Below are 20458 nucleotides of genomic sequence, written 5' to 3'. Positions count from 1 at the left end.
GCATGAATCATGGTATAAAATTAGGAACAAACATGATAGGAAGGGTAAAGATTCCTCATGATAACTTCTAGACTTTCCATTTGTTCTTTATGGCCAAATCCTTTACAAGCTGACATTTCATGCAGTGCTTGGTGGGGGGAAGAAGCTGCCCACTCCCAAAATAGGAACTAGTTTTAGAAATTGAGACTGCCAAGTGAGGATATAGTGCGAGGGGCTCCGTAAATTTTTAACTTTGCAGAAATAGTTATTAAAAAATCCAACCCACAAACAAATAAGATTGGTGTCCAACAATTTAATTAAAAGAAACCCCCATAGCCCACCCTCTTCAAGGCTGTTGCTTGAGCAGTTCTGTACAAAGCATCTCTGGCATTTGGTATCTACACCAGCATTATGTTGTTAAAAAAACTCTCTTGTGCTAGCCAGCTTGCATAAAGCATTTGGCTTCCCTCCATGAAGACCTCCACCCACATTTATTCAATAGCACTAACTGGCAGTGTGATGAAATGTTGGACTTGAATTTTTTTCCTATGCTGAAATCTCTCACTGAAACCAGACTTAAATGGAATAGGCTTTTATTTCAGATTTTAGTCCTTGGAGCCAAACCTGCATTCAAACTCTTGTTTTATCTATTTATTCTATGGTATGGGCATGTCTCTGTCTACTTGCTTACCAAAGGAGAGTCTGTGATGGTTCCCTGCCTCCCAGAAGATGATAGGACCTGTGCTTGGAGTCTTGAAGTCCAGCACTACACACAAGTACTTTATTGTCGGCCTTACACTGCTTTATAAGGACACTCATGCAGTGTTTTGAGTACAAGTGTTGCGGAGTGGAACAGGACACTTCACCTGAATAAGGGATGCAAAGGCAATTTGTGGCTAGCCCATTTTTCAGTTGCTGCCACCCCAAAGAGGCACTAAGACCAGCATCCAACTTTTTCTGCATATGTTATCCTCATTTATTCCCTGCTGTGGAATCAGCACAGCAATGTGCTTAGTTAAATGCATTCACACGTAGGTGCCTTATAGACACATCAGGCCAGAATTAAGTGGGGGCCAGGGTTAATCCACTTTGATTAGCTGTTGCTCCAATCGAGTTGCTATCATTAATTTTGTACGCTCCTTTCTGTGTGCAGGCTAACTTAGCAATTAGCAGAGGATTTCTTCTGATGTGGCTGCAAAATGCCAGTCTGGAATTACTAATCTGGGCATGAAGCCAGAAGTGGAATACACTAAGACAGCAAAAAGTTCCCAGTGGTTCAAAATTCCTTATGGTTCATAAACCACTTGTAGATAAAAAGGTGATGAGGAGAGGATGAGATGGCCACAAGCCCATGGTGTGGACATGTTGATGAACTGGGCTAATCTCTTAGCTGTCAGTAGGGCTGTGCCAGATGGTACCACCAAAGCAAGAAGTTGTGCATGTGTGTTGTGTGAAAGGAGGCTGTGGTCTCCCTCCTCTTCCCATTCCTTCCCCTGGTATGATTTAGCTGAAACTCTCACGGTCTACAAGTTGCCTTCCTACTCCCACACTTCAGTTTTCCTTTATTTCCCTTCTTCCAAGTCCTCCTCTCAATCCTTAGGTGGCCTCGCACTGGACTGAACCCTGTTATCCATCTCCCTTGAGTAACACCAAACACTGTTCCTTCCCTTGGGCTTCCTCTCTGCCTTTCCACCCATATCTCCCATAGATGCCTTGCTGCTGAGAGCTTTTGCTGGTACTCATCCCAGGATGGGCTGTCTGCTTTTCTCTTCAGGAAGCTTGGGAACAGTTCAGCCAGGAGGCCAATGGGAGATCAAAGGTCACTTCAGACTTGCAGGCAGAAGTGTTGGTCTGCAGCTTACTTAGGTTTTTTTATTTAAACTTTGGGTAGCATCATTGAAAGGATTAACATTCAAATTAAGTTTGTACTTTCATCCTTTTATTTGTGTGTACAGTATTTTCCCTCCCTTAATTGCTGGGATTTTGCAACCTTGAAAAAGGGGGTTTTGTCTTGGGTTGTGGGGATTTTTTTTCTGCCAGGAAAATTTTGATGTTGCAACATGGAAAACACAAGGCTTTGAATACTTGTCCTTTGTTAAAGAAAGAGCTTCTTTAAGGGCTTGCTTCTTTATTCTGTTTATTGATGTGGAACTCTTTCTTCTGAAGGCCCCTCTTTTCTTTTTCCTTAAAGAAAGGGCAAGAATTCAAGTACTCAAGTTTTCCATGTTATAACATCTGTGTATTTAGTTAGGGCACAGAAGAAGGGCTCATAAAAGCCCCAGTGTTTCCTTGTCGCGTGTTTTTCCCCGAGGAAAAGCTCTTGTGCTAGGGGCAGCATGGCTGTATCTGAGAAGGAGCAGAAGCATCAGTGGCCAAGTGAAGCATCTATATCGTCTTGCTTACAGCACAGGCACCTCATACCTCTTCAAGGTGACTTGGGGTGTTTGAATAAAGGATATAAGCCATGGCTCCTGTGTTCCCATCTGCTCAGTGCCCAGAATATTCCTCAGCTGAGGCTAATGTCTGATGGGGAATGCCCTCTCCTATCACACTGCTGATGGAAGGAACACAAAGACTCTGGGATGGCTTAGAGAGACAAGAGCCATGAGGTGTCCAGCTCTAACCTGTGGTCCCCTGACAGTGCCATGTCCCAGTTCTACTCTTTGCTCCAGGTTCTTTTCCTGTGCTTCCTATGAAGACATCGAAGAAGGAGAAAATGCCTGGTGTCAGACTCCTTTGAGCTGCTCTTCTGCCTGGAGTTATGAACCCAGGTTCCTGTCTGCCTGCTGATGTATCCAGCCCCTTAAAGGCTTGCACACATGCTGTACATACCTAGCCAAAGGGATTTCATGGCAGACTACTTGCAAAAGTCAAGTTGTACACATTGTGCTCTCCTTTCTGTGCATGAGATCAAGGTAGACAGACAACAGTGTCCTGTCCCTGAGCTTCATGGTGTGCAGCCACTTTTCTGGGTGCTGGAGGGCAAAGTGCTTCAAGAGCTGTGTTGAGCAGCTTTCAGGACTGGCTGCAGCAATGTGCAATCACTGCTTGGAAGGGGTTGCTGCTGTCTGATTCAGGCAGTAAAACCCAAGGGGTGAAGGATAGGGAATGGGTTTAACCTGCCTGTCTGGTCATCTTTGGCTCCTTAGATGTCATGGACAGTGGAGAAACTCTCTTAAGTTGATCTATACACCTAGTTGCCCAGCAATGTAAAGGTAAAGATGTAGGAGGGAATGAAAATAGTTATGAGAATAGAGGAACCCACCTGCACAACCAGATCTTGACTCCCTGAAGGCTGGGAAGGCTGAGTCTGAACTGAGTCCAGACCAGGCTTAGAACAAGCGATGCTGTGACTTAGATTTCATAGTAGGTGTCTGCCCTTAGCTTAGATTTGCATGCTGTGTCTCTGGATGGGCATTTAGAGCACTGTTGGTCACAGAGACATTGCCAGGTCACAGGGACATTGCCACATAAAATACCTGGAAGCACCAAGAGCTTCTATTATGGGCCACAAATTCCCATGTACTCCTGGGATCCTGTGTCTGCCCTGAGGTGCTCTTTAGGCAGCTGCACTCTTGCCCAATGCTTCAGGATTCACAGGAAAATATTGTATAGAGCTCTAAGGGGCCAGAATTCAATTAGCAAGGAGTTCATCACAACAGTTGGGGTTACATCCACTGGAAAGTGGAAAAGGACATCTCTCTGCTCAGCAACCTCTTACCTGCAAAGCAGGAGACCTTCCTGCTGGGCTCTTACAGCCTAATTGCTCTTCATTTAGTCTCCAGCTGATTGTGTGATAGCTCAGTGAAAGGGCTTTGCCCTCTTCAGATGTCTGTTCCTATGTCAGACATAGTCCTTGGCTTCTAACAACTCAGTCTTTACCAAAATGCTTCTGTTAACACTCCTCCTTGCTGCTTCTTCGATCAAGCTTGTGGGAACTCCACCAAGCTTGCAGTTGGAAGCCCCTGACCTCTGATTTCAGTTCTTGGAAGAATGAGGTAGGGGAAACCTGCTGTGCTTTGGTCCAGCCTTGTTTCTGCGTTGGCATTTATGCACTGCCAGTGGAGCAACTGCTAGTGAGAGGCAATTGCTGTTCTGAAGGGGAAAGGAACCATAACAGTTCCTTGGTATGTCTTCTGGCATCTCATCTGCAGAAACAGGAATTTGAAAAGAAGGTTTGAGTGCTGCCTAATTTCCTAAATAGCTTCACCCCTTTGGGAAGCCAGTCAAATCACCTTCCCAAGGTTTCACTTTGCTGCTTTCCCATTTCTGTAGGTGGAAGTCTTCTTGAGGCTTTTATGCCTCAAGATTGTACCAGAGGCAAAGCTGCTTGCTTCTGGCCCTTTTTCAGTGCTGATGCTTTCCAGGATGGTGTCTCCCTTCTGATTATTTACAATTCACGTAGCACAGAAGTGTTAGGGTGGGGGATTGCCTTTATGAAGAGCAAATTTGAAGTTAAACCAAGGACTTCCTCTGGCCATCCACATGATGCTTGACTTTGCATGAATAACCCATCTGAGATTAACCTTAACCTTTAGCGTGTATTTTACGTGCATTTCCAGAGTGCCATTTTAAACACTGCCTGGACTTGCTTGCCTTTCTATGAATACTGCAAGTGAATTGCCTTTAAATAGCAGCTGCTGACACGGCAGCTCTGCCTGTGTTTAGTGCCATGGCTGAGATCCAGGCGAGATAGGAGTGGCAAGACTGCAGCCTTGTGCTGTCCCCTGGGTATCCCCACAGCTCCCTCCGGGCTCACCCCCTGCCCCCTCTCAGGGGATGGAAAGCTTGGGAGAAGCAGCGGCTAGGGATGGGTTGATGGGTGCGAGAGCAGAGCTGGATGGTCTTCATGTTTCATGGGAGGTTTGCAAATGTTTCAGAGCAAGGGGAAGTCCCTAAGCAAATTACCATGCAGGATACAGCACATCCATCTCCGCCTTCCTGCCCACAGCTTGTGCTTGGGCACCTGCCCTGTCTCAGGGGGAGAGAGGACAGGAGATCCTGACCCCCTGCAAGAAGCTGCCCCACTCCATCACAAATCGGGTAGGTGTGTTGGAGAGGGGAAGGGAGTGTGTGTTTGTCTGTGTGTGTTGGTTGTCAGCCCTTGGCCCAGCCCTGGTGTCGCGTCCAGCTGGTGCAGGAGTCAGATGAGGCCAGCCCAGCCTCCCCTTACAGGTTGGGTGGGTAGGAAGGATTAATTTCCTCTTCCATCCTAGCCACGAGGTCCTGGCCTTATTCCATGGCAGCAGTTCTGCCCAGGGCACAGAAATGCACCAGCACACGCAGTGTCTTTGGGTTATTTTTCTGGTTTAGTTTTTCTTTTTTTTTCCCTTTTGTGTACAGTCCTTAGGAATAGTTTGGATGTTTTTAAGCTGAGAACCTTGTTTCCTACATTTAGAGAGGAGAAGCAAGATAAAAGGCTGTGAAGAGACACTCATGACTTTCCAGCAAGCTCCAGCTACTTGGCAAACAGACCTAAAGGTCAGGGTGTCTGCAAGACCCTAGAAGCTCTTTTTGCCTTAAGGGCTCATGGAAGCAGACATTCAAGACCAGTTAAGGCAGGTGAACAAATGAGGATAAAGGCTTTAAAGGGCCTGCCATCACCAAGGAAGGTCTCCAGGTCCTCCAGCATAGATACTTTTCTTCCAGACATACATTGAAGGCGTGGGCTGGCTCCTGGGGTGTGCTGTGACATGCAGTGTGGCCGTCTGATTCAGCAAGTAACGCTGGCAGCAAAGTGGGCTTTATCCTGGCCCCATCTGGAAATCGGAGCAGCCCCAGTACTTACCCCTACAGGGAACATCTTGCTAGGACTGTGGGCCTGCTCAGACTAGAAAAACTTGTATCAAGCCCTGCTGCTCTGTCAGCAGTACATTCCTGCCACAGTCTCCATCCACCAGTGCCCTGGACTTTCCCCATCACTCATGGGCAACAGATCCTGACACTGTGGCTGTACAGCAGAAGCAAAAAGAGTTTTCCCACCCAGCCCAGTTGACTAGGATGTGAAATTGCTCCCAATGATCATAAAGGTCCTGCATTTGCCTCTAGAATACAATGATGCATTAAGACGATTACTTCAGAGCAGCCACTGCATTTTGAGCTCACACCATGTTTAAACTGGCAGAACCTATACCCTCCTTTTGCCAGCCAAAATCCTGTTAGTGTGCTAAGCTGGGGCCCAAGAATTGGCACTGGTGATACGCATCAGCAGGTGGTGTTTACCCAGAAGGCTGGTGTAGCTTACTCCGCATGTGGTCCAAGTTGTAGGTGATGGGAGCCCCTGTGAGGCAATGATGGAGAAACAGTGAGCTATGGCTGTGTTAGAGAGGATGTTAATCTACTCAGGAACAACATCTGGGTTGCTGCAGCAACTGGAGTGTTTTAGGGGATTTGAGTATAAATCTAGGCATCATCAGTTGACAGAAACACTATCGCTAGGTAGGATATGCAAGTCACTTCAAGCTTTCCCACCTGTTTTAACAGCATCTTAATTTCAGCACACCACTTGGGACTCAGTATTTAAGGAGAGTTCCTCAGGGCTGTATGGTCTTGCTCTGAAAGTGCATAATTGTGTAGAAATAACATCCAGGCACTGAGAAAAGAAAGATGCTTATAGCTATTATTCTGGGTTGTCTCCGAGTTCGCTATGCAGTTTGTGGATTGTCCCTGACATTTAAGTTGGCATTTAATTACTCTTCTAGTCTTGAGTTTTTCCACGTGGTGAACAGAGAGGGCTGGAAGATGGATGGCTGTGAAATACTTTGAGCTGTATTTTGCCAGAGGAGCAGCTCCCCAAGTTCAGTGGTCAGTGTTTTATTCTGCAAAAGGAAAACAAAATTCACATAGTCTTCTTCCCCTCCATCCACTCTCACTGTAGGCACATGGTGATTAGTGGGGTCTGGAAATGGGTCTTTTTGCTTTGTACCAAGAAAATCTGTTGTCGATCTAACTTCTTTTTGTCACATCTTGCAGCCTTTGAGAGGACCAAGCCCAGCAGAGGCAGAAAGCCCATGTAGGACACGTAGCAGTAACAGCAGCCACAAGTCCTCACAGTAACTAAACCTTCATCTCTTCTGTCCTAGTTCTGGATACTGCAGGCCAAGAGGAGTTCAGTGCAATGCGAGAGCAGTACATGAGGACAGGAGATGGCTTCCTTATAGTCTACTCAGTGACGGACAAGGCTAGCTTCGAGCACGTGGACCGGTTCCACCAGTTGATCCTCAGAGTCAAGGACAGGTGGGTGCCATGGAACCAGGCGCTGCCTGACCCCACTCCTACTGCTGTCCACACCATGCTGTGGGGGTGGTTGCACGTCTCACCCTGCCTTTCACCTCCTGGATGTCCCAGGGCAAATCCTTGTGAGCTCTCTGTGGGTTTATGGACCTACATGTGAGGAATAAGGAGTGTTTTGACTTTTTTGATAAGCATCTAGTGCTTTCAGTGTGGAGAAGTTCAGTAGTGTTACGATGGAGTGAAAATGGGTCTGAAAGAGAGAAGCTTCAGCCAGAACAGTCTGACTGAGCAGTGTGAGAAAGGCAGACACCTTTGAAGGTAACGTGCTCTGCAGCAACCATTTTCAATGAATAAAAGCATCTCTGCGTGACTGGGGAAAAAGCAAGAGAGGTCACCTGCTCCACTCCTTGTGCGTGCGTGGGAGAGAGTAGTGCTGAGAGCTTAATCATGGTAAGCAAATGTGTCCTGACAGAGTGAGGAGAAGCTGCCAGGGTTTTATCTCTGAGATAACTCCCTCTTCCCATCCCAGTTCAAGAGGTGATGAATCCATCCTCACTGGGTGGGGTGTGAATTAAGCCCTTATATGTGTGCAGCTTTGAAACACTTGGTTTTTCCATTCATAATGGCTTTTAATTATGGAAGTCATCAAGAAAAGCCACCAGAGGGTTCGGGCCTCGTTGCTGGCTTCCTTTCGCAGCTCTGAATAACTTCCCCACAGGAAGGGTGGACTCGTATCATGTGAGGTTCACAGCTGACAGCTCTTCCAGTAAAGCATCCAAAACGGAGGCCACAAGAGTGGAAAGTAAAGGAAAAACCACCCTTTGATTTCATCTAAATGAAGAGAAATGCCAGTCACTCAGTCTGACCCCTGGATCACGACAGACTTTCCTTCGCTGCCAGCTCAGCTTGGGGCAAATTAAATCCATTTCTGAAAGTTGAAGAAGACAGAAGACAGCGCTTCCTGTAACCTGCCCCAAACCGATGTCTGGTTTATCTAATTAAACTCCGTGAAAATAAGGTGCAGTATTCATTGTTTTTCTCTGGACTGAAACTTCTGCCCCTCCGTACGCTGTGCAAACACCGCAGCCGGCGTGTGGGAAGCAGGAAGTGAAACAGGCTGCTGAGGTTGTTTTTGTTTCCCTGCTCAACTCTGCCGAAGCGCAGAGCACGAGGAGCTTAATGCTTCATCCAAAACCAGAGCTTGTTCAGAAAATCACAGCAGCAGGAGCAGCGTGAGTAAAGGAACCAGATTGCCAGACCCATGGGTAGCTGGAGGCAGAGCTTTGCCCTGGTTTTCAACCTAGCAGTAAGTTTTGGCAACTTAAAATCCAGAGGAATTGCAGTCTGCAGCATTACCAGAGCATTTCAAAGCCTTTGATTGGTTTCTTTCCATAACCTTCACTACAGTAAAACTTCCAAATATAGTAGCTTTGTCCAACTAGCAATTGTAAGGCTTACAAGAGGGGAACAAAGTCCCCATAAAGTTTTATGTCTGATGTAAACAAGGCAAATGAGACACTTTCCAAATGCAATCCCTTTCTTATCAATGTGCTGCAAGTCACAAAGGAATCAAATAATCCAGACAAGCGAGTGTTTTGCTCCAGAACGGCCGGAGTGAAGATATATCGATGCTGAAGTATTAAAATTAAATCAAAGCAACATTATCAGAATGAACAACTGCAAGACTCATTTAAAATGCAGAGTGCAGTATGGTATTTTTCCAGCCAGAGCAATGGGGCAGTGTGCCAGAGAGAAGATGGAGCCCTTATCGTCTCAATGAAAAATGACACAGAAACGCTGTTTGAAAGTCCAGAGTTACTCATGGAAGTGTTTTATGCAGAAATGAGTACAGCCAGCTGCTCCTTACCCCAGTAAAATCAGCTCTGTTACAGCAGAGAACACCGGAATCATTTTAGGAGGGTTTAAAGTTAAATATAAGAAAATAATGCTGCAATAACTGTTGATTATCAGAGGTGACCTCCTCTCTCAGCGGTGGGTAAAGGCCCTGCAGAACAGCTTGGCTCTCTGTCTCAGGCTGCTGGAGGAGAGGCTGGGAGGTATGTGTATGGGAGGTAGAGCAGGGTGGGCAGTAAATGCACTGCCAGGACCTCCTGTAACATGAGCTGGCTTTAACCTCTGGAGCTATGGGGCTTTGTACTGGGGGAGAGCCTGACCTATACACACACCTCATCGTTGGGAAAGCCTTGCACTGAATGTGCTGTGGATAAAGAAGTCTCTTCTCAGGTGGTGGCTGAATACAATCACTTACATGCCTGGTAAAGTTAGAGAAATCCTGATGTTTTTTCCAGGGGTGGATAGTTTGGGTACAAAAGGATGGTTGGTTGTCAGGTTTTTACTCCATGATTAGAAGCAGGAGATGGTAGCTGATAGCATCTGGAAGTTTAACAAGTCTCTTTGCTTCCCTCCAGCCTCCTTCCAGCTGCCACTGCCAGTCTTTCCATTTGTCTTGGGGTAGCAGCCGATGGGGATCTTTGCTCCCCAGCATTGTCTCCCCCATTTGATGCTCCTTTTAAGCACCAGCTCCCAGACTCCATCTTTCCTTTCCCAACAGTTGCTCTCAGTGGATGACCAGGACATGAACTGACACCAGTTCCTCTAACACACCTTGTTATACTTTGCAATGACTGACACTACCAGGATATGCAGCTACTGAGATTCCTTCACTGTTACAAAAGCATCCCATTGTCCTGTCTCTGTAACAACTAATTCTGTAGTTCTTCATCTAGTTGGATCTTCAGTCTTTGCTGTTACCAGGCATTGCAAAAATTATGACATGGAGCCCCTGAAATGCCTGCAAATAAAAATGGATGTATGTGCACGTGCAACTTGCCAAGTACATTTTTTCAATAGGAACATATGTGTAGCACAGTCTGGGGACTGATGTGTGTTCGTTTGGTCTGTCTTTGTGTTTCTTTACACATATATGGTGTGTCTGTAGCTGGAAACGTTAGATGGTGTCAGCATCAGAAAGTGAAACTTAGTTTCAGTGGTTTTTTGATTGCAGTTTGCTAATATGGGTGGTGGTTTTAATGTTTTCCAGAGAATCCTTTCCAATGATTTTGGTGGCAAACAAAGTTGATCTAATGCATTTACGGAAAATCACAAGAGAACAGGGAAGAGAAATGGCAACAAAGCATAACGTAAGTTTGTGGCGTTAATTGTTGTTTTAAGTCCCAGTACAGGTGTTCTGAATCGAATCCCCATCTCATTCAGAGCTGAGTTAAAGCATTTCTCTTAAAATCAAACATTTGCAATTACATTTTCCACTACTACAGAGTAGTAGGTATAGAGTTTCTTTCGTGAACATCACATAGACACGTACAAGGTGCCTGCGAGTGGTGAGAAAGATGAAATGTTCAGAGTGAGGGAAGAAGGTGCACCCTCCTGGAGTGAAAAGGCAGGGCCAGGCGTTGGGAAGTACACCCAGGTGTCTGTAGGTAGTGAGCTTGTTAAAGATAATGAAGTTACAGGGTTGTTAAGCCCATATAAATCTGTCCCACCATCTCAGCTCTGCATTATTCATGCCATAGCTTAGCCTGAGAAATTGGTCTTGGATGAGCCGTGGATGACATGATACTTCACTAATCACCTCTAAATGCCAGCAGCCCTGAATACCCGTAGGGAGACAACAGCTCCCATAGGTAGGAGCTGAATGGAAAGGTAAAGGCAAACAAGCCTGAGCCTCCTGGCAGCTCCCTGTAACTAAATGGCAATCTCTGTGGTGTTTCTAAACGAGCCATGATGGGGAATTTGGTAGGGCAAATTTTCTTCCTCTCTTCCCCAAGGAAGCTGGTTTCTGTAGGAGTCGGGACACCTAAACTGCAACATGTTGCACCCATCTGTACACACAGGCTTTGGAAAAGGCTGTGTACGAACATACCTTATCAGAGGCAGTTTTATAAATCTGCCAGCGTGCTGGACAAGCACTCTAGGAGGCCCCATCTGGCTGTCAGGCTTTGAAGGAGAAGATCATTTTACACCGAAGGGGAATTGTAGTCATGAAATATTAATGCAGTAGTCCTAATAAAATATGGCAAGCAAGAATTTTTGGCAAGTGCTCTTCTTTCAACAACCTTTGGCTATTTTCATGTCTGCTAGCACAGCTTAGAGGGAGAGAACATCTGACGACATGAAGGCTGTGATTATTCTTTCCCGGACCTGGAGCTTTGATAGCAGCTGGTTTGCCTAGTGCTTATTCCAGACCTTTTGTAAGCACTCGCTGACCTTGCTTTGAGCAGCAAGGTGTTGATAACAGTGTCATGACAACACTTTGTTTACCTGTATTTTCCCCACTCTCTTAAACGCCTGATCTCTCCAGCCTTTAGGGTTTTTCATTTTGAAACTGGTTTGCTACCACCGTGTAGGCTGTTACTAATCTCTGTCGTGATACACTTCTCTCCTCCAGATTCCCTACATAGAAACGAGTGCCAAGGACCCACCTCTAAATGTTGACAAGGCCTTCCATGATCTTGTGAGGGTAATAAGGTAAGCAGCAAACTCTGCCCGTGGACAGGACATGCAGGAGTCCTGGCCTGGAGAGCCAGGAGCCAACTTTTGGGGAGTGGGGGCCAGGTATGTTAGTCGGGGGTGAGATATTTTTGGGATTTATTAAATTTGTCCTGTATCTGCACAGAGATGTTACTAGCATTTAGTTACCCATTAGTGCAAGGCAGGCTGGGAACTATCTGTGGCACTGATGAAAATACATTATTTAATAAATAGTGCAAAGACCACTGTAATAATCATCTTTAAAAGGCCAGTGCTAAATGTTCTGGACCAGTAATTTGGCTTTTCATAGCTTTGTCTTCTCAGGCTTTCACATTGTGAGAGGTTAAAAAGGACCAGAAAGAAAAAATTCTGCAAACTTCTAATGTTGTAGGTGACTTCTAACTTTTTGTGCTCACTAAATGGAAAAAATTAAGCTGCTTTGTATGAGAAACAGCATGACCTAATAGCTAAGCCACAGGTTTCCTCCTCAGACTGCAGAGGTTTGTTCCCAGTTTTGGCATGAGCTGCCTTCACTCGCTTCAGCTAACGCCTGCTCTCCGGGCAAACCCCTGCTTGGGCTGCTGGTGGGGAGGGGCTGCCTTCCAAAATGCTGGCTGCCCTGCAGGAAAAGAGCTGCATCCACGTCTCAGTGTCTCTGCTGATAACCTCAGATCTCTCTGAGATCTGTTTTTCTGGCATCAGTTTTCTGGGCCCTTGTTTTTTCGTGATCCAGGAGGGGTGCTGAGCTGAAGTCGTGCTCCTCCCTGCCATGCAGAGTGCCCTGCTTGGTGCTTAAACCGTGAGGTATTTATTCACAGTGTATTTATACTTGTGAATATCTTAGAGCAGCCTCTAAGTCAGCCTCCATCAAAAGCAGATGGTACTGCCCACTCTCCCCACATGGCTCAAAAGCAGGGGGCAGAAAGCCTTTGGAGAGCTACAGAGCTGAGTTGGAAATGTCCCAAGCTATTTCCCAACTGTGCTGTAACTCAGCATTAGCTGGCTAGATACTCCTTTTGTGTTACAGGGAGCTCTTACCACCGTCTATTCTACTCTGGGGAAAAAAAAACAAAACAAAAGAAAAAAAACCAACAAAGCACACAGAGCAAAAATCAGATGGTGAGGCTCTGTTTGCTTTTTAACATAACATGACTCCAGACAGGCACAGGCTGGAAGGGGGGTTGTACTAAGACGTGGTTATGTTCAAGCCCTAACAATGCATTCCTTAACTAGCAAAATAGTTGATATGCCTCAGTTCCCTGAGTAGTTACTGTGAAAGTGGTTGCCAGCCGGATGAAACTCTTGGTGGCATCAAGGGCACCAGAGATGTTCACAAAAGCTTGAATTCGGGTTAAGTGAGAGAGCAGAGAGATGCTCTGCAATCTAGCAGGTTATTTGTCACAATGCAGCTTCACTTGCTCTTTGGATGTTCCAAACTGTCCCCAGCATGGTATCACCCACCACACATCACTTTTCGTTTTTGAAGTAAGCTTTTCTGAATAAAACATAACTTTACAGCTCCCTAATATCTATGTTGTTCCTGGAGTGCTTTACAAACATAGGGGCTCCTTAGAGCCTACGTGAGTTTGCAGGGTGAGGATGCTCGTTCAGGGTTACCGCTGTTTGTACTCCTTGCACTTGGCTGATCCCCAGTTTATTTAGCTTCATGCCAGAAACTGTTGTCTGGAATTAATGCAGAAAGGAGTGGCGAGATTGGGTCCACCTGATAGATCTTCTCAGTTTCCTGATGTCCCTTTTATGCTGCAGCAGCACGTACACAAGCACCGTCACAGCAGAAACCTTGAGTGGGCATGGGATGTGGTTTTCGGGATCTCTTGAATAGTTGCAGAATGCTGTGAACAGCTTGTGGCTGCGTAGTGTTCATCCAATCAGCTCTGAAGGATTTTTTTATTTCTACTTTTGAGCTTTCAAGTTTCATGTTACTCAAGCCTCCAGCCTTCATACTTGCTGGAAAAAGAAATGTTACTAGTCAAAGCTGAGATTTTCAGAAGGATGCAAGCATTTGGGAGCTGAGGCTGTAAGAAAAACACCAAATAAAGCCATAATGATTTGTTCCCCAGCTATGTCTCATTCTGGTCCTAAGATATCTTGGTCTTAACACTCAGTGCCTGGCATATTACATAGCAGAGCGGCTGGTTTTGAAGTATCCAGGCTTTGGGGTTGTTTATTTAAAACACTGTTTGAATCTATGGAAGCTGCCGGTGTTGGTATGGTTTATCTTGCAATAAAATCTAAGTCTATGGGCTGCCTGTCGGGTGTTGGAGCTGCAGAGCTTTCGGCTATTGAATTTGCGCCACTGGGCTGGCTGCAGACTGGTACAGCTGCAAACGGGCAGTTGGGCAAGGCCTGTTCTTAGTGCAAGGGGAGGAACCCTCACCATAACCTTGTACGGGTTTCTTACAACGCGCCTGGCTGATGGGGGCTGCCGGGATACGGTGCAGGAGGGCGCTCTGCTGTGGGATTCTGGTGGCTGTGACTTCAGACAGCCAGGGACAGCTATCTGGGGTCAGCTCGCACCCCTCTGTCTGTGCTCCAGTCCTCACAGCTTCCAGGGAAGGCCAGAGCCCCTTCGGCAGCAGACTCTTTATTCAGTCTTATTTTTCAGTTCCCCTCCATAACCAAGTTCACAGCAGTGTGCTTGGCTAAGGGCAGGGCCAGCTGAAAGCAAATCCTTCTGGGAAGGTTTATGTCCCTGTGCACTCAGTATCTCTTTTGCCCTCCTCCCTAAGGAGCGCTAGCAGCAGTGTGATGAATGATGTAGCATCGCTTGGAGCATCCCTGTTTCCTAGAGCAGCCCCCTGGCAGGGGGAGGAGGCAGCAGTTCACCCAGGGCAACCGGAGGCACAGTGCCCTGGCAGGACATACATCCCTGCCGTTAGCCTTAATGTTTATTTAATTAACGTCTTGTTAGCTCTGCAGAGTGGTGTGGAAGGGTTATATGGAGAGATTATATATATGTGCAAATATACCTATGCACACCAAGACCCCGTTCCACTGGCTGCCCAGGGCTCTGGATGCCAAGCTTATCTGCTTGTGTCTCACCTGCCTTTTTTCCTCTTTGTCTCCCAAAATAGGCAACAGATCCCAGAGAAAAGCCAGAAGAAGAAGAAAAAGACCAAATGGCGAGGGGACAGAGCCACAGGCTCCCACAAACTCCAGTGTGTGATTTTGTGACAGGACTGCCTGGGAGTGCCTTGGACGCCTCTCTCCTCCCCCCCTTGACCCACCGCCAACCTAGGCGAGGAGCAGCAACAAGATGCCCACACAGCCCTCTCGGGCTCCCCATGGGGGCTCAGGCTCAGAGGAGGCAGCTCGATGGGGTCTGGACCCCTGCCCTAGGAGGGGGGCTGCCCATCGAGGCCGGCATGGGAGCCACACGAATAAGAGGCGGAAGGGATCAGCAGGACATCGACTCTGAAACATCCCCAGCGCCTTCCACAGGGGCCTCCATGATGTTTATTTAAAAAAAAAAAAAAAGAAAAAAAAAGAAAAAAAAGAAGAAAAAAAAGTGTTGGTTTTATCTGCAAACATTTCTCCTTGTGACCCATTTCTGAACAGCCATGAATAGCCCCCCTGTTTGGTACAGTCTGGGGGAGGGGGCAGGGGGAGGGAAAGGGTTTTTCTTTCTCTAATTATTTTTTTTTTGTCCTCTTCTCCTTTTTCGTTGTTTGCTCAGCGAGTGTTGGGCTGCAAAGAAACACGGCCGGGGTTAGATTTTTTGCACTGAACTCTCTCTTACGCGGCGGTGCCAAAACACGACTTCATAGGAAAGTGCATAGATTTGGAGGAAGAAAATGAATTCCAGCTGCTCTGGGTGCTCCAGACATTGTGTCAGACTCTGGAGGGCAGCCAGCTCACAGACCATAAACTCCAGCTTAGGAAAGGAGGTTTGGGCTTGGATTACTTTTTTTTTTTTTTCCTTAGTCTTTTGTCAAGAGGTTTTGTTTCTGTTTGGTAATTTTGGGCATGTCAAAATTAAGGCGTTTTGTTAACCTGGAAGTATTTAAATTAAAATAATTTACAAATGGAAGGGTATGTCATCTTTGGGCTGGGGGAGGAGGGAGAGAGGAAGTAAAACCTGAACTGAATTTGTTATCTGGGTGTTGAATTTCTCCCTCGTAAACATGTGTAAAGTGTTGCGATCTAAATCCCTCTTTATTATTCCTTAACCTTTCCCTGCAGAGCCACTCTTGGGTAGGTGAATTGTTTTGCTTTTCCCAGGCTCATCTTGCACATGCACAAAAAAAAAAATCTGTTTATGGGCTTTGGCTCAACGTTTCTTTATTTCTTTTCTCCCCTTCGCTGAGAGTTGGTGACTTGAAAGGAAGAGGTGTGTTGAAAACAGCTAAAGTGGGATGTGTCTCTTCATAAGCTTGCTGTATCTAAAGTGTCTCCCTGAAAACAGTGGAGATGGAGTATCTTAATGCTTTGTGAAAGGGCAAGGTGAAGAACCCTCAGCCATTCAAGCCTTGGGCTGTGGCACCAGAAATACAGTTCTGCACATCCCTGGAGGAGCCACACTTTCTCTCACACTCTTGCTGGCACCAAAAATTGCAGTGGCAATTTTTTCATTAATTTAATGGATTGTCATCTGCTGGACTGAAGCCATCGGCTCCATTCACACGGTCACCCAAACCCCTTTAAAAGTAACAACTTGCCTTTCATCAGCTTGAATCCTATTCAAATATGCTTTATGGGCATGACTTAGAATATTGGCAGAGTATGAATGCCTGAGATTTGTGCGTCTGAGTGCAGAAAATCCTGGGATCGGATATTGAAGATATGTTCAAGATGGTGGATCATCCCAGAGTTAGTTGGTTGTGTTTGTCTTTGCAATCTATTTGCTGCTGTGTTTGTGGGGTTTTTTTGACTCTGACAGGCCACCTTGTGAAATGGGATTATTTTTCAGGTGAGTGCACTAATTAAAACCTTTTCCTAATTTGTCGTGTTGCGGTCAGAAGGTGGCAGATGCCCGTGGCTGGCTCTGCTGCCTCTGCCCTGTCTTTTACGATGACAGATCCCAGGACTGAATTAAGGAGAGGGATACTGGGAAGAAATGTCTTTCAATGGCTTCTTGTGTTGGAGGTGGGCCACATGCTGCAGTAAGTTGCAACACTCTATGTCCACTGTGATCTGGCTCCAAACCATCGCAGCATTTTTCCCACTGTAATGTTTCCTTGATGGCTGAACTGTGATGATCAAAACCATCCCAGCCAAATCCTGACTCTTGAGACTTGCCACTGTCTTCTGGGGGTGAAGAGCTCCCTGTAGGCATCTCATTTGTTTTGCCTCGAGAATTTACCTCTGGTAAATCAGAAGGTGTCTGATGTGTGCAGCCGACCCCATTGCCGTAACCCCCGTAACCACTTCCCGGCCGAATCTGTCCAGCCCAACTACTGGCTTTTTCTTTTTTTCATTATGCAAGGCTAATGCTATGAAATCCCCCACATGAGAAGATGATGGCATTTTCAGGGAGCCCTGCTAATACCCCCTAGAGCCCTTCCACTTAAAAATAACCTGATTCCTCCTGAAACCGCTCATCCTTATTATTTTTATCTAAACCCTTGGGAATAACTTGCCTGAAAACAGCATGTGTGTATCTCAAGTCACATCTGCTGGATACTCAGCGCTGCATGTGAGAAATTGTCTGCTTTTTCTGTAGCATCTTAATTGTTTTTCTTCAGCTTCTTTAGCAACTAACAAGCTACTGCAGGATAACGGGGGGGAGGAGGGGAAAGAATTAGATTTGCAACTGAATTGGAGTAGTGGCAAATGAGGAAAGCATGCCTGTTTATCTCTATGATCATCACTTATAGCAAGGAGTGTTTTCCAACTGGGATCACATCTCTAATAAGTCCAGGGTGCTCAAAATAGTGAGGTATACAAAGCCTGCTGCCATCTACCTCACCCTTTCATATTCAGGTCTGTTAGCAATCCAAATGCACCTTCCCTGCCATGCTCACCACCTAGAGACTTGGGTCATGAGACATTGGTTGGTGGTACTTAACACTGCAGAAAGCATCAGGCTGGTGGGTGGCTTAGTTTTTTCTATGGAGCATGTGATGGGAAGGGACTTCTGCTGCAGAGACAGGGAGAAGGATCCTGAAAAGGTGAGAAAGTTGATGGTGCAAGTGACCTAATGGCATCTTCAGCCCCTGAGTAAACCTGTATTTGCTTATCTCAGGGCAGTCTGGTTCCTCTTCTGCTAAACAAATCTAGAAAGGAGAGCTGGCCATAGCCTTGCCTTGTTTTCAGTAGACATTTACAAACAAAATGAAAAGAGGACAGGGGTAAAACATTAGAAACTTACATTTGATAACCAAATGGCCTCCTTTTTTCATTTTAGACAATAATATTTATAAAACAACAACAACAAAAAAGTTCTTAAGCTACATAACGTTTATCTTTGTAAAGATAAAATTCACCTCCCTGGCCTAGGATCTCATCCCAGCTATAGCACTGCCTTAAGGTGAATTGCATTGCTGTTTTTTCCCTCAGGTCCTTCTGACTCTAGAGCAGGAGTAACGGCACTGTCTTGTTCTCTTACAGGCTTTTGAGACGTGGCATTTATTGTCTGTCTACTTCTGTCACTCATTTAAGGAAAAGGGGGAGGTGGGAAGGATGAGAAGGAAAAGTACCTGTCTAAAATAATTATTTTCCCCTGGCATGAGCAGAGGATTTAATTATTACTTTCTGGCTGCCAACTTCAAATGGAACAAAAGCCTGAAAGCAACAAAAAACCCAAGCAAAAAAACCCCAACTGTGGTGGTGGGCTACCTACACCACCTGTCACCGGGGAAACTGCTCAGTGACGGGCTGGGTATATCTGAGTAAATCACGTTCAGATGATGATGCTCAGCAGAAAAACAGGAGAGAGGGTGATCAAGGCAAGCAGGAGCTTAACAAGGGGCTGAGATTGCTTGGTTTGGCTCAGATGTTTCAGTTTAACAAGAGGCCATTGCAGGACGTTGCTATGTTCCTTAATCTGTCATAATTAATTTTGGCTGGCTCTTTAAACCTACAGCTGTGCTCGAATTTGTAAAAGGGGAGAGGCTGAGGGGTTTAGACATACATGATGTGTCTCGTCTCGAGAGGAAACGAGCATTATTGGGCACAGAGAGGGCAGCATTGTAGTACTGGCTCAGGGGGTTCTTTTTTTTGCTTGTTACCATCCCAAGGCCGAAACCAACTGCCCAGAGCCTTGTTCAGTGCCAGTGATTTGCTTGGCTAAGAGTAGATTATAATAAGGAATACAGAATATGAGTGTTCTAAAAAACAACTTGTAGCCTACTCCAGATGTCAGGCTTCAGATGTGTATTTGCTAATGAGGCTTGAGAGAAGTTTGGCATTAGAGAAGTAATGAAGCCTCTGTGAGAACTGCCACATCTACCTGTGCACATGGGACAGGGCAGAAAAGCTCTGTGTCTAGAAACCCAAATCTTGTGAGTTGGGGTTCAGTGGGTGATCTACTCCATCCTCTGTAGGCTGGGCAGAAAGGAGGACCTTTAGTGCATGCCTGCAGTACTGCATTACAGCTACACAGCAAGTGTTACAGTGAAAAGGACATGAAGGATGCTGTGGCGGAGGAAGCATTGCAGTTCTTGGTCACCGCTCCCTGTGCTGGGAGGTCTGCTGGTCACATCAACTCGATTCTGTGTCTTGCATGTAAGCATTTAATGCCATTTGAGATGCCTCAGGGCATCCCAGGCATTTACTGAGACTTTCAGTTGTAGCACGGGACCTATGGAAGATATGTGCCATTCTGAAGCAACAGCTAGCAGCCAGGTAAGATTCACCTGAGCAGCTGAAATAGTTCTAGCTGTGTCTTCAAGCACCTAGTTGAGCAGCTAACTGGTGGTTTGAGAGCCCTTTCTGTCTCACAGCAGTGCGCTGACAAAAGCCTGTGGATGTTTTTAGTGTCCCTGGATGTTCTAGCTCTTCTACCAAGTGCTCTCCCCTGTTTTTTAGGGACTTACTGATGGACTGAAATGAAGTCTGAAGCAGAAGTCACCAATTTTGCAAAATGTATTATTTGCATCTCGCAGCTCAAGCGATCTCATGAGCATCACTTGCGCAATGAGGCTGTAAATAATTCAGTGTTTGGCTATCAGGGATTCCATCGATATTATGCAGGCTTTTTGCTTCTTTTTCTCTTGTATGCAAGGGGAATAAATATTTCATAGATGATCTCACGGACACAGTTTCTGGGATGACATGGGACTTGCAGCAGAACAGAGCAGGGAGATGACTCTGTGTGTGCCAGAACCCATGATAGGGAGACGTGAGGAGTGACAGCACAGAGGTATGCTGGCAAATCACTGCTGCTTCCCTCCATCTCCAGGAATCATGCAGAAGTGGCCAGCATGTCAGGCAAGCCAAGGCTTCCTGAGGCACGAGAAGGGTGCGGGCACTGGGTCGCTGCTGTGTGCAGTGCTGAGGGGAGGAGGCTGCGGGAGGAAGGCTTGTGCTCAGTACATGAGACCTGCCAGGTCGCTGGGCACAGGGGTTAGTGTTTCCGACAGTGGTAGGGATGTCCAGCAGTGCTGAGTGTGGACTGGATGGGCAAAATCCCCTAGTCTGCCTTGTGGTTTGGGACAGCTTTTTTCCTTCTTTTGAATTGAGGGTTCCCTTTGCCAAATCCTGGGGGACCATCAAACATCATTCCAAGGCCACCACATCAGTCTGACTTGCCACAAGCGTTACTGCTTCTCTCGTT

At 46.2% G+C, this 20458-nt stretch overlaps 1 protein-coding gene across 2 annotated transcripts in view; it reads left to right on the top strand.

The window, feature by feature from the left end:
- MRAS (muscle RAS oncogene homolog) overlaps positions 1-15772 on the top strand; it is a 39949-nt gene extending 24177 nt beyond the window's left edge. For both annotated transcript variants that reach the window (XM_084264810.1, XM_084264811.1), the window contains exons 4-7: positions 7062-7215; positions 10274-10373; positions 11639-11718; positions 14817-15772. In XM_084264810.1, coding sequence (XP_084120936.1) covers positions 7062-7215; positions 10274-10373; positions 11639-11718; positions 14817-14916 — 434 coding nt within the window. In that variant the 3' untranslated portion in view covers positions 14917-15772. The remainder of the gene's footprint in view (positions 1-7061; positions 7216-10273; positions 10374-11638; positions 11719-14816) is intronic.
- Positions 15773-20458: the final 4686 nt, after the last annotated feature.

Source organism: Gallinula chloropus (assembly GCF_964237585.1).
Source record: "Gallinula chloropus genome assembly, chromosome: 5".
NCBI classification, from domain to species: Eukaryota; Metazoa; Chordata; class Aves; order Gruiformes; family Rallidae; genus Gallinula; species Gallinula chloropus.
The sequence above is the reverse complement of the archived record's forward strand: the minus strand, read 5'-3'. Positions and strand labels throughout refer to the sequence as shown.